Source organism: Naegleria gruberi (genome assembly GCF_000004985.1).
Source record: "Naegleria gruberi genomic scaffold NAEGRscaffold_1, whole genome shotgun sequence".
NCBI classification, from domain to species: domain Eukaryota; phylum Heterolobosea; class Eutetramitea; order Acrasida; family Naegleriidae; genus Naegleria; species Naegleria gruberi.
In genome coordinates this window covers 1097650-1110563 of record NW_003163326.1, presented here as the reverse complement: position 1 = coordinate 1110563, position 12914 = coordinate 1097650, and the positions used below count along the sequence as shown (strand labels likewise).

Here is a 12914-nt window from a genome sequence, read left to right as displayed (position 1 = left end):
CGGCATCGATATCCAATTGTTTTGACGAGTTGTCTTCAGTTTTGAGTGGTATGACAGGTCTTGTTTCTCAAACCTCTTTGAATAATTCTGAAAATGATTCCTCATCTATGGAAATGAGCTATGCAATCTTGCAAAAGAAAATTATTAACGAGCTGGGTTTGGATGATTTTTTCGCAACAGGTGGAAAGAAGCGAGCTCATGTTACCAAAAAGGGATGGTTAAGGATAACCACTAGTTACTTTGATAATAAGGATAAATGGGTTAAAATTTCAAACTCTGGAATTTGTATATTTACCGATGAAGGCGAAAAGAGTATGATTTCGTGTTTCAGTCTAGCTTGTGCCACTCTCAAGATTAGTTCTAAAAACACTTCCATTTTTGAGATTGTATGTGAGATTGGAAAGGAGAGGAAAAAGTCAATCAATGTTACTGCTAAGAATGAAAATGAAAGAAATGAATGGTGTGCGTTTATTTCTAGAATTTTGGAAATATCATAATATAGAATAATATATTTCAAATGTTGTCCTAAAATAAATATTTCCAATTTATTCTGTAAACTGTTGGTGTTGACTTTCTACATCAAAATCTTTTTCTGGTGGTTTGTCAAACATTCTTTCATACAGTATTTTGATGACTCTTTCTTTTGAAAGAAGTAACTCTATCACTCTCATTCTATCCCTTTTATGGAATTCATTATCTCCCTTTTCTCCCTTCATTCTTCGCACTTCTTCTTTTACATCTTCAATACAACTCTTTAAGAATATTTCTAATTCTGTTCTTTCCTCTAATATTCTTATATTTTGAGCTCTAATTTGCCTAATGTTTCTCCTTTCTTGATCAAGAAGTTTCTTTAGTTTGTTATTTGCCTCTAAAAATCTTCTTTCCTTTTCTTCTGGTTCCAAAATTGATAAGTGATTCACTGTGTAGATTGAAGAAGAGTCCCTATCTCTAGGACTGGTTATTGAAGATTTGTTATTTGCAAAAGATGGAGTTGTAGGGCTCATTGGTTTTAAAAGTTGCATTTCCTTAATTATATTATTGCATCTTTGAAGTTCTTCCTGAAGTCTTTTGGTTTCCTCTTTTAGCTTTTCATTGTCTCTTTTAGTTTTTGCAATATGTTTTGCTAGATAGTTTCTGTCATCTTCTTGGGCTGCAAATTGAATTTTTAATTTTTGGTTTTCCTTCATCAGCTCATGATTGAGTTGGTCAACCTTAATGACTTGAGCAGTTGAATTATCCAACTCTTTCTTCAAAGATTTACTCTTTTCCCTCCACTCTCGTTCTCCTGACGTATTAATTTTCTTTTCATCAGCAAGATCTCTGTCGAATCTCCTAATCATTTCCTCTATTTTTCTTCCAAATTCTTTTTCTTTTCCATCCAAAAGTCTTTGAGTTTCCAATCTCATTAGAGTTACTCCTTCTTGAATTTTTTCTTTCATTAATACTAAATGTTGCATATGATCCCCAGCAGCTCCCCTAGCAATCATGGATTCTCTCATTTTCTCATGTAGCTCAGTTTCTATTTCCTTAGATTGTTGCTCTCGTTTCAAAAATGTATCGTGCCTCAATTTGAATACTTCTTGTTGTCTTAGATTTTCAGCAAGTAGCGTCTGATATTTTTCTCTTAAATTATTATACAATTCCATATAACTGGTTTCACTAGCCCCTGTTGGATTATACAGAGCACTTCCTTTCTTTTTCTTTTTTTGTTTCAACTTAGTTTCTGGCCTTGATGTAGCAACATTGCCAGTGATTGAATCCGAATTCATAAACGATGTTTGTTGTTTTACAACATTCTCAACATTTTGTAATATTTGATCATACTTTTTTTGACTGGGTATTTCTGACTTTAAATCCTCTTCGGTTGGTGGAGTTTCCAGTCTCAATTTGCTGTTAAGGGCTGTTTCATATGAATCAAACTTTTTCTGCATTTTATAAGGTGATCCAAGGTTTCCCGATGATGGACTAACAGGAGAAGAAAAATTGTTTGAAGATCCTTGGTTTTGAACGCTTATTCGTAAAGGCCCTCCGTTGTTGTTATTTAATGATGTTGTTTTTGAATTGTTTGATGTGCTGTGATTTGCTCGTCCAGGTGAATCCATTTTTTTGATGTTAACTACGATACATCTCGGCGGGAGATTTTAACATTGCTTAATTATTGATATTATGTTGGTCCAATGTGGTTTTAATGATGCCACTAACAACATTCAGGTTCAAATAATAAAGAAAATAAAAATCAATTTAATATTAAAAAAAATGTCATCAAATAATAACTCCTCTGTTCCTTCATCGGAGCACTTGAATCAATCGATTTTAAACAAGATGAAACAACAAATTTCGCAATCAATACAACTGAATACAAAAGTACAAAAATCTCTATTCGATATGACACCACAAGATTTGATGAAGGATGCTATCCCTGGTACATTGTATGGTATTGTCAAGTTACCAAGCTTTAATAACAACATGGAACGAATTGTCAATAGGAATGATAATGCCAATATTGTTAACAAGAATAATCTAGGAGTTTCAGCACAACAAATTAATACATCGGGTGCTGGCTTGTTTTTAGGTTCATCAGGAATTAGTTTAACAGATCCACAATATAAACAACTTCGTAAAATTTATGTTGGAGGTATACCCGATAATTCAAGTGAAAGGGATATTATAGAATTCTTTACTATTCAATTAAGAAAAGCTGGAATGGACTATACGAATCATAAATACAATCCTCAACCAGCAAATTCATTGGAGTTGTTGATCATGTCTACAGGTGCTTCAAATGCAAACAGTGGATACAATTCACAATATCAATTTACTGATGACAATGTCATTCAAATTTCCATGCACAAGGGTTATGCTTTCGTAGATTTTAGAACACCACAAGAGGCAACCTATTGTGTTAATTGTTTAAATGGTACTCAATTCAGAGGATCTATACTAAAGATCAATAGACCAAAGGATTTTGTAGATCCTCAAGTGACAATTTGCTATACTTACAATAGAGCAAATGGAGGAAAATCAAGTGGAAGTGCTATTTCCAATCAAATTGTCAATGATGTACTTATAGATGTTATGCCTAGCAAAAATGGTTTTATTCTCGATTCACCAAATAAGCTCTTTATTGGTAATTTGCCTAAAGAATTGAGTTTGAAACAAATTTGTGGATATTTAGCAAGAAAGAATCAGAATATTTCTGCACTTAAATCCATTCATGTTCCTAAAGGAATATTTGAAACTGACAACCAATATGGTAATGATGGATTTATTTTCTGTGATTTTTATGGTAATACCAATCAAGTAACAGCTGAAATGAACAAGGTAACCCAAAGACAATTATTGGAAGAAATGAAAAGTATGGGGTTAATATCTCAAGAGGACTTTAGTAGAATTTTCCAAAAAATTTCTGATAACACATTTTTACTGGTTCAGAGAGCCCCATGTGAAGCAAAATTTGAATTAACAGAGAGTGACAGAGTTATAGAAATTCAACAACAATATAGACAGCAATTGGATGCCGACCCAAAAAAGGCTGCTATTGGAAGAGTGTTAGATCTCAATGTAAAATATGACATTGCCTTACAGCAGGTGCCACTCCACGAAAATAAGTCAACTCAACACAGTTCAACTGTAGTTTTCCTAAACTGTTTGAACCTTCCAGAAGACGTATCAAGATTTGAAGAAATTAAGAGAGATTTTCAAAATGAGTGCTCTACTTTTGGGAAAGTATTACAAATCACAATACCATTCGATCAATCAGAACCTAATACATATAATTATGGAGAAAATAATGGAAGAATTCTAGTGAAATTTGCAGACACACAATCTGCAGAAGCCGCCCAAAAAGGTTTATCTGGAAAGAAATACAAAGGAAGAACAATCATCTCTCTATCGATATAAGATTAGAGCAATAAAATGATGTTATTCAGAACTTGAGTAAATCTTTCAAAACTTTGGCGCCAAAATCCACCGCCAACACTACAATTTTTCATTTAAAAAAAAATTGATTAATGAAAAACTTAGACAAGGATGGGCAATTTTGTTTCGGCACAATTTAAAAATTTAACTGCATTGGATTTGTCTAATGAACAGCATATTCACGTGTTAGAGTATATCGGAAATGCCTTACATAATTTATTTGTGGATTACCAAAATCAACAACAACAATACCAGAAAGGAATGATACAAAAATCTGCCTTTATGGAGTTGTTTCATTTGATACTTCCGAATGATTTAGTGATTAGATATGAGACATGTCTGTCAAGAGATCAAATGGGAATAGAGTTGGAGAAAAAATCATCTGCAGTGGAGTTTAGAACTATTTATTCCTTTTTAAATCATTTAGAAAACGCAGAAAAGTGGGGTAAATTGTTTCAGGAAATGAAATCATTTTTACAAAACAATAAGAAACTATTATTATTGAGTTCTGGGAAAAATAATCAAAACTTGACAGTGGAGGAAGATATTAGTAAAAATCTTAACGAATTTGAAGACACCATAAAAGATCTGATTGAGCAAGAAAATGCCAAAGTTAAAGAATCAGATTTGTTCCGAAGACTTCAATTTAATAATTTTATAGCTCAATTCGAACTCCACCTCTTTTCAAATTTTATTGCTTTTAGAAGAAGGGAAAGATCAAATAGTTTAGTTAGAAACACAACAATGTCCAGACTCAGATCCCAATCTAGACTGATTGCAGCCAATGAAACTCCAAAGGAATTAACGATGTCAGATAACATAAATTTAGAAGAAAGGAAACGAAGAATGTCCGTAACTTTTAACCAGAATATTCCAACAGATAGATATGAAACACTTAATAATGGGAATAATCTTGATGCATTGAGCAGAATCAGTTCGACCCCGTCTCCAGTTATGATGCCACCAAAGGAATCAAAACCAAAACAAAAGAAAAAGAAGGAAATCTTCACTTACTCCTTTCTCTTGGAACAGAAAGGAATATCTACTGACCCAAGATTTTTAAAAAAGGACAATCTAACCAAAAGCAAGGTAAAGGAGCTTGAGAAAAGCACCATGTTTACAAAGACAACTGACTCGAGCGATGAAGAAGAGTCGATAGCTGTTACCTTACCCAAAAATCGTAAGTTTCACCATTTCATTTGTTAATGACCTGCCTTGTCAAGATGATGTCTCACCATTGGTTGCCAGAATCAATAAGATGGTCAAGGTTGTTAGACAGAATACCCCAGAGAGTGATTTTAAAGAAAAGGATACAAAACAGGTGGGTCATCCAACAACCTCTTCAGCCACCACAATCTCAACTACATCTCAAAGAAATATCATTTTGGCAATTTCATTTTTCCAAGATTTAGATATGGGGGATGGTAAGTTCTTCAGTTTAGATTAATCTAATCATTTTTTCATTAGTGAGTAACCAATACGCAATTGTGGAATGTGGAGGTATACCCACATTTATTAAATTATTCGAATATAATGGAGATGAAAGAATTCGTGTGGGAGCAGCCAATATTTTATCTCACTTATCAAATAATTGTATGTATTGAACCTGTATTGATGAGATGTTGTTAACAAACAATTAAAATAGCAAGGATTCAACTTACTATTGCTGAAAACATTCCCTCTCTATTAAGAGCATTGAATATGGGTAGCTCCGAACTAACCAGACAATCGAGAGTGAAGATAGACAAACATGCACAAATATCTTTCCAAAAACTAGTTTGTGAGGTAATTGCTAATTGTTGTGAGAGATTAGCTGTTAGAAAAATAATAACCAAATCAAAAGGAATTAAGAAAATGTTCCAATTCCTTTACAATTGTAAAGGGTTCTTTGATGGATCATCTAATTCACCTGTAAATATATTTGAACATTTTAGAAACAAGTCAATGGCCATTTCCAGGCCGTTTAGTGTTGCCTCACAGGCTTTACAAAATTCAACTCCTTCTGAAGCACTTTCTATAATTTACAATTCTTTACGAGTTATCTGGACTGCATCTAAAAGAAGTAAGTTTCAACACTTTTCTCACTGCAACCAACATTGAAGAGTCTAATCAAGAGGATATTCTAAATGTGAAAATTGGAGGTGATATTGGAATTTCAATACTAGATATATATCTCGATCATTTGTTCACCTATTTGAAGGATTTTGGAAATGAGGCTGATTCGTCAGTTATTGGACCTTACAAGCTTTTAGTTCCAGTGATCGGGTCATTCATGCACTGTGCTGAAAATGGTAAGTTTGATTATACTCTCCCCTAAAAAGTGATTTCTCTTAGAAAATATTCGAACTCAAATGAGAAACTCAAACATGATTAAGAAGCTTTTACTAGTGGTGGCGTCGATTAATAACATAATGACTAAATCCAATACGTACCATATAGATTTACTAATTGTAATGGCTGGACTATTATTCAATCTAACAGTTGAGAGTAAGTATTTACTGTTGTGCCTCATTTTTCTCAATAACAAAAACAGAATATGTCAGAGAACAGATCAATACAATCCTTGAAATTATGGGAAGTTGGATAAAGAGGTGTGAGAAACAATCGAAAAATGATCCAGAGAGATCTCTAATTTTATTGGAATACATTACTGGTGCCATGTACAATGCGTCATTCTCTATGGAAAACTCTGAGAAGATTTTCGAGCTAGGATTATTACCCTCACTGACTGGCTTTCTGGATATTAATTTCATTCCTAAAAAGAAAGTAAAGCCGCCACCAGTTCCAAAAGTTAATGTTTCTGCAAGTCTTTCTCCATCCAGAAGACGAAGAAAATCCGAAATACATGAACCTGAGGAAGTCATTGTTGATTCCAACTATATCAGTAGCCTTCTCAAAACAAAATCTGTAGAAAAATCAGATGAATTAATCAAGTTTAGGTGTGCTGGAATTATTGCCAATTGTGCAAAACTCCCTTGGACCAAATTGCTGATTTTCAAATCTGGAATAGTGGATTACATCTCACCTCTCTTGGTTTCGTCATCCAAAACGGATTTAATTGTTCACTGTCTAGATATACTAGGAAGAATTTGTAACTGTAACTCTGTCCTTGACAGCATGCTGAAACAGGGTGCTATGAAGGCAATGTGGTCAATGTTGAGAAATGAAAAACCAGAAATTCAGGCTGCAGCTGCTATGGCCATTTCAAATTGCATCCACAATGCTGATATTGCTGCCAGAATTGGTGAGACATATGTTAGTGGAATTGGTGTTCTGGTGAGAGTTTTGGAATCCTCTAAAGATATTTTTGTTCTAGCCAATATTTGCCTTGCCATTGCTAAAATGAGTCAGAACCCAATTAACAGAGCCATTTTCACTGAGGAAGGTGCCTGTACTCACATCGCAAACATGTTGAAAAATACTCAAAAGTGGATTGACGAATTAATGATTCAGATGGCAACAAAGCCAAAAACAAATGATTTTTCCATGTGTACGTATGAAACTGAAAGTGGGGAGAAGAAAAAGTTGGTCTACGATAATCCAAATTACAACCAGAGACTCGATGAAAATCTCTACTTACGTTCAATGGCTGCTTTGGCAATTGCAGAATTGGGAAAACATCAACATAATTCCCTTTCTTTCTTTGAAAAGGGAGTAGTAGATCCTCTCATTGAGAATATCAAATTCCAAAGAATGCTGCAAAAGCACTATGATTCTAATCATAGAAAGCATTATGAAAATACAGCAATGGTTGAAATTTTATCTATTGCAAACCCAAACAAATCAACAACTGAAAACCAATTGACAAAAAGTGCTAGTTTTACTTTTGGTCATTCCTCAATTCAACAAAACGGACAACAACCATTACAAGAAAAAAGCTTTAAAAAGTCTCAATCAAAAATTTCCCCTTTCGTTTGTCACAGCCTGGTTTGTGCTCCATACCTTAACCTCACAAACGCGCTTACAAGTTTGTCAATACTGGAATCAAGTTCATCAACACCAAACAAAGATGGAGAAGCAACTGATGAGCTTTATGAGAATTTACCAACCAATGGTGTTACACCATCTGATATCGATTGCCACTATCATCACATTTTCAGAAACACTTCATACGCATTAAGTGTTCTTTCAGAGAATGAAATTGTCTCTAAAACGTTGCGAATTTGTAATACCGTAAACTTGTTGGTTAGACTGTTGAGTGCCAAAAATGATGCTCTACAATTGAGTGCAGCCAACGCCATTGCCAACGTCAGAAAATATCATGTTTCCTCTAAAATTAATAGCCAAACAACATCAAACCAGTTTTAATAAATTCTCGTCATCCACTTTTTGCTGTTGAACGGCTTCCAATTAGCGTCAAATTGAAACTATCTGAATTTTCAAAATTCAAAAGGCACTAAATTATCTATACATCTTTATTTAAACGACTAACAAAACATATTTAGAGACAAAAAAATATCATCTCCAACTCCCCTTTCCTAACAACAACGCACGCCAGCAACGCGTTTTCTTGTCAGTTATTTTCAAAAATCACTACAAGAACACTTAGTCGGGTACGAAACATCTTCACCTCCAACTAGATACCATTTAGTATTACAACCAAACAATTTTGTATATATATATCATCACAATGTCCTCTTTACACAACGAAACCATCACTTGTACTTTCCTCTACAATGAAGTTCTCGATATGACTTCATTGGCCCCTTGCCAAAGTCCTAAGCTTACTTTTGCTCTTGTAGATCTTCGCTCTAGTGATTTGTATGAAAAGAGCCATTTACTGGCGGCTACGAATGTAGATATCGAAGCAATCACTAGACAAATTGATGAAGGTACCACAGAATGGGAGGATTTGCTTGAGAAGAATCCAGGTTTGGAGGGATTCCAACAAAGTCTCTTCAGAAAGGCCAACTACTCGAATCAAATGTTTGTAATTTATGGCCAATCATCACTATCGCAACAAGTTGTCGATCAGTTCATCCAAAAAGTTATTCCTCTCTTCCCAAGAAACATTGTCATTAAGAGTTTGAAATCTCTCGAAGGCGGATTAGATGAAATGAACAGAAAGTACTCTAATTCAATTTGTTCCGATTTTGAATATCCAGAAACCATGGAAAGAGACTCAACACTCCTTCCAAATGAAATTATACCAGATTTCCTCTTCCTTGGAGCTTACCTTCACGCCTATGTTCCAAAGTTGTTAGAATCGTTAGGTATTAAGAAAATTGTTAACGTTACACCTGAACCTCATGAAAATCAAGTCTTGGAAAAGTATGGCGATTTTCAAATTCAAATTGTGGACCATCAAACCATGGACATTAAACAACACTTCTCGCAAGCAATTGAATACATTAAGGAGTGTAAGAAGAATGGTGAAAAGGTTTTCGTCCACTGTCAAAAAGGTATTTCCAGATCAGCATCTATTGTGTTAGCCTATTTGATTGCCGAAGAAGGATTGACACTGCAAGAAGCTTATAACATTACTAAACAAGCCAGAAAATTTGTCAAACCAAACAAGGGATTTTCGAATCAATTGGGTCAATTTGAAATGGAACTGAATCCAAATCTTAAAAAGCCAACCTATAGAGACGAAACATCTTCTTGCTTGGAAAGATCTCGTAGAAGACAATATCTTTATTGATGATCAATAAATTATTGTTGAAAAGCAATCACCAACATCTTTTGGTAAGAATTGAGGGCGACTCAAACAAGACCAAGATAAACGTTATGCAATTACTATCTACCCGCCACTTTTTGGAGAAATGAGATCATAAAAGGACTGGTAAATGCTTTTGTTAAAGAGTTCAGCTGCGAGACAAACGTTGTGTTGAAAAATTTGAAAGAAAAAAATATTATTATTTTTACAGGCTGACACACACTGCTACAATACAGGCCAACATTCGGCATTCAATCAAACACTCAATATCATCATCCTATCTATTATCCATAAAAAAACAACATTGGATTTTATATCAAAGTGATTCATAAAATGATAAAAAAACATTTAAAAAGACAATTCCATTTTCAAAACAATTTGTTGGAATTAAACAATACATCTTCTAGTGTTGCTACTGCTGACAACAATGTATCATCAGATGCTGCGGAATATAATTTAGACTTGTCTAAGGAGGACGGAAAAGGTTCAGATTTCTTCTACACTGTAAAGGATAAGAAATTTAGATTTATTTCACTAAGAGATTACTTTTCTCTTGCTTTAATTACTAAAATTTATAATGAAATTATGATGGTAAATTTTCCTATTGAATCCGAATTAGATCCTTTAGAAGTTTGGGTTAACAATTTGACTCACAAGGGTAATCGTGTTTTTGTTCCACTTATGCACATTATGGTTGCATATGAAGTTAATGGAAAGGACGATAAGGAGATGAGATATGAAAATATTGCAGGCATTTCTGTTTTTGAGTATTATGAAATGTCTCAATGTGCTTTATTCACATACTTTGTCGTTTGTGAAAAATATAGAAACTATGGTTTGGGAAAAACTCTTGTTTATCAAGCTTATGAATATTGCAAATATGAATTATATGCAAAAAGAAAGCCGAACAGATGGGAAGCACTTAATAATGCTTTAATGCATGTAAGAAATTGGAATGTTGGTGATGAAACTATTCTTCAATTAACCAAAACTCAAAAAGGTCAACTTCAATTTGCTCAACAATATATTGAATTGTGTTTGGATGATGCTCGCGTTAAAGCAAGCGATTCTAATTTGAAGAAGGTTCTTGAAAAAGAAGATGACGAATTTTACTTTTTTGCTGAAACAAATGCTATTGGAGTTGATGATGGTGTCATGAAATCGGAAGACAGACACAAGATTATGAGAAATATTGGTTTTTGTGTTGTTGATTACGAATATATTCAACCACCTGTTTGTACTGATGAGGATGCCATGTACTGTGACGATTTACTTTTACTTTCATTGGAAGTTGAAGATGATAGATGTAAAATCAAGTCTACAGAACCAATAAGACATGTTCCAAGATTTAAACTGAAATGTTGGACAATGGAATTATTATTCTCAGTTTTTAGAGAAATTTATCCTCCAATTACAGCTGACTTTTTCCAATATCAATGGCAAGATTTGGATGCTCGTGGTCCAAGAATACCCATCTATACTGACTTGGAAAAGTGGAAGAGAAGAACTGAATTATCAAAATACAAACGTGATGAATCTAGGTTGTCTAAATTGTAAAATAAATTTAGTTTATTGATTAATAACCTTAAACGATCTACCTCCTTCTCCTTCAACTCTTAATCCATGAATCTCTCCCTTTTCAATAGCCTTTCTTATTACTCTCCAAGAAGTATGAGAACTGTCAATGTGAAAGGTTGGATCTTTTTGTCTCATGGCAGTACTGAAGAATTGTAATAACCTTTTAGCTGAAAGGACAGCTTGATGTTTTGAAAAGTCAAAGTTCCTGTATTCTCCAACCCACCAATTTCTAAATACACCAGCTGCATCAAGTTTGTCATTCTCTAGGTCAATAACTGGTATTTCATTTGGTTTACTGGTTTGTTGTTCTCTAGGTGGTGAAGTAATGGTAGCAGTATCAGAATTGGTTGCTGCTGATGAGGCTGCTGATGAAGAAGTAGTAGTTACTGTAGCTGTAATTGGTTTTGTTTGTTGTGGAAGAGTTGGGGTTGAAATCGTTGCTGCTGCTGTTGCTGGTTCAACACTTGGAGGTTGTTGTTTTACATTTTCTGATGATGAGCTTCCATTCTTAGTGTTAGATGCTGCTACACTAGGACTTTCTTTAGAAGGTGTCGAGACTTGTTGATGAGGGATCATCACAGTCTTTTCTTTTGGTTGTTCGCTAATGGTGGTGGTGGTTGGTTCTACCTCTGTAACATCTTGTTCCTTTCTACCATAGTTAGAGAATTTTGTTTTGATATGTGTGCCCCTTATTGGTTTTATAAGTGAAGTCTCTCTTGCCTTGATAAACTCATTAAAAAATAGAATAGATTTCTCCAAGTTGAGTATTGAAATAGGGAGCGAAGTAAAGGAGGTTTTGGTATTGATTGGATATAAAACCTTTACAATCTCCATATCATCTATAATTCTTGCTTTTTTCAGTAAAAAGGCTCCAAGTTGAGATTTCTTATCCTCCTCAGATTGTAAAAAGTGGAAGAAAAAGTTAGCAGACAGTATCTTTTCATTAATCATATGAATACCATCAACTTTCTCCATACTAGCTTCTTCCATTGTGGACAGAACATCAGTTAAATTATTGTACAATTTGCTCATATCCTGGCTTCCAGAAGTTTTCCCAGGAATATGTCTCAACTTTTTTCTAATGACATGAATAGCTTTCGCATAGAAATTAGAATCTCTAGATATTTGCTCTAATGTTTCATTAAAGTTTGATGGAATTTCATTTGGATTTCTCGAGTTGTATCTAGTTGTATAACAATCCACCATATCATGATAAAAAGTAACCCAAGTTTGATATGACAATTGCCAATACAATCTAGTGTCATTATTCTCAAAATCGAGTAATGTATATTTAGTATCATTGTAATTAGATGATTTTCCCTTTTTTTTGAAATATGTTTGTAAATTACCAATTTCATCTTCAGTTATTTGTGAAAATCCTAGACTTAAAAGAGCAATACAATCCGCTTCACGAATTGTACTATAACTAATATTATGTAATTTGTTGAAAATAAAGAACTTTTCAATTATTGTCATTTGTCTAAAACTTCGAAGAACCACTTTAAATTTAATTCCTAATGGTAAATTCTCATAATTAGAATAATTATCAAGTATAATTGAATCAGACAAAATAGAATTAAAAGCATTCATAAAAGCCGAACCAGTACTATGTCTTTGCTTTTTTGGTTCTTCATAATAATCTTCATCGGAATCAGAATCCGAGTCATCGTTCACTTGATGCTTTCTCTTCATTGGAACAATAAATTATTTACAGAGTTGCTAAAATGTCTACTCGTACGAGTCGTAATAGTGTGATGATCAC

At 33.8% G+C, this 12914-nt stretch overlaps 6 protein-coding genes across 6 annotated transcripts; 4 read left to right on the top strand and 2 right to left on the bottom strand.

Annotated features, from left to right (window-relative positions):
• Positions 1–545: 545 nt before the first annotated feature.
• NAEGRDRAFT_45205 (uncharacterized protein) lies at positions 546–2102 on the bottom strand (the record flags this gene model as incomplete). Its single annotated transcript, XM_002683189.1, has 1 exon — positions 546–2102. One exon carries the CDS (start codon positions 2100–2102, stop codon positions 546–548), a length of 1557 nt encoding a protein of 518 aa, XP_002683235.1.
• A 364-nt stretch (positions 2103–2466) lies between these two features.
• Positions 2467–3900, top strand: NAEGRDRAFT_45204 (uncharacterized protein; the record flags this gene model as incomplete). The annotated part of the gene is made up of 1 exon (XM_002683513.1): positions 2467–3900. One exon carries the CDS (start codon positions 2467–2469, stop codon positions 3898–3900), a length of 1434 nt encoding a protein of 477 aa, XP_002683559.1.
• Positions 3901–4029: 129 nt separating this feature from the next.
• Positions 4030–8226, top strand: NAEGRDRAFT_61505 (uncharacterized protein; the record flags this gene model as incomplete). The annotated part of the gene is made up of 7 exons (XM_002683512.1): positions 4030–5098; positions 5142–5342; positions 5386–5511; positions 5564–5980; positions 6021–6209; positions 6358–6405; positions 6452–8226. 7 exons carry the CDS (start codon positions 4030–4032, stop codon positions 8224–8226), a joined length of 3825 nt encoding a protein of 1274 aa, XP_002683558.1.
• Positions 8227–8379: 153 nt separating this feature from the next.
• Positions 8380–9585, top strand: NAEGRDRAFT_77806 (mitogen-activated protein kinase phosphatase). Its single transcript, XM_002683511.1, has one exon. The coding sequence runs from the start codon at positions 8549–8551 to the stop codon at positions 9557–9559; it is 1011 nt and encodes a 336-aa protein (XP_002683557.1). The 5' UTR covers positions 8380–8548; the 3' UTR covers positions 9560–9585.
• A 322-nt stretch (positions 9586–9907) lies between these two features.
• NAEGRDRAFT_61503 (uncharacterized protein) lies at positions 9908–11131 on the top strand (the record flags this gene model as incomplete). Its single annotated transcript, XM_002683510.1, has 1 exon — positions 9908–11131. One exon carries the CDS (start codon positions 9908–9910, stop codon positions 11129–11131), a length of 1224 nt encoding a protein of 407 aa, XP_002683556.1.
• A 12-nt stretch (positions 11132–11143) lies between these two features.
• NAEGRDRAFT_45201 (uncharacterized protein) lies at positions 11144–12844 on the bottom strand (the record flags this gene model as incomplete). The annotated part of the gene is made up of 1 exon (XM_002683188.1): positions 11144–12844. One exon carries the CDS (start codon positions 12842–12844, stop codon positions 11144–11146), a length of 1701 nt encoding a protein of 566 aa, XP_002683234.1.
• Positions 12845–12914: the final 70 nt, after the last annotated feature.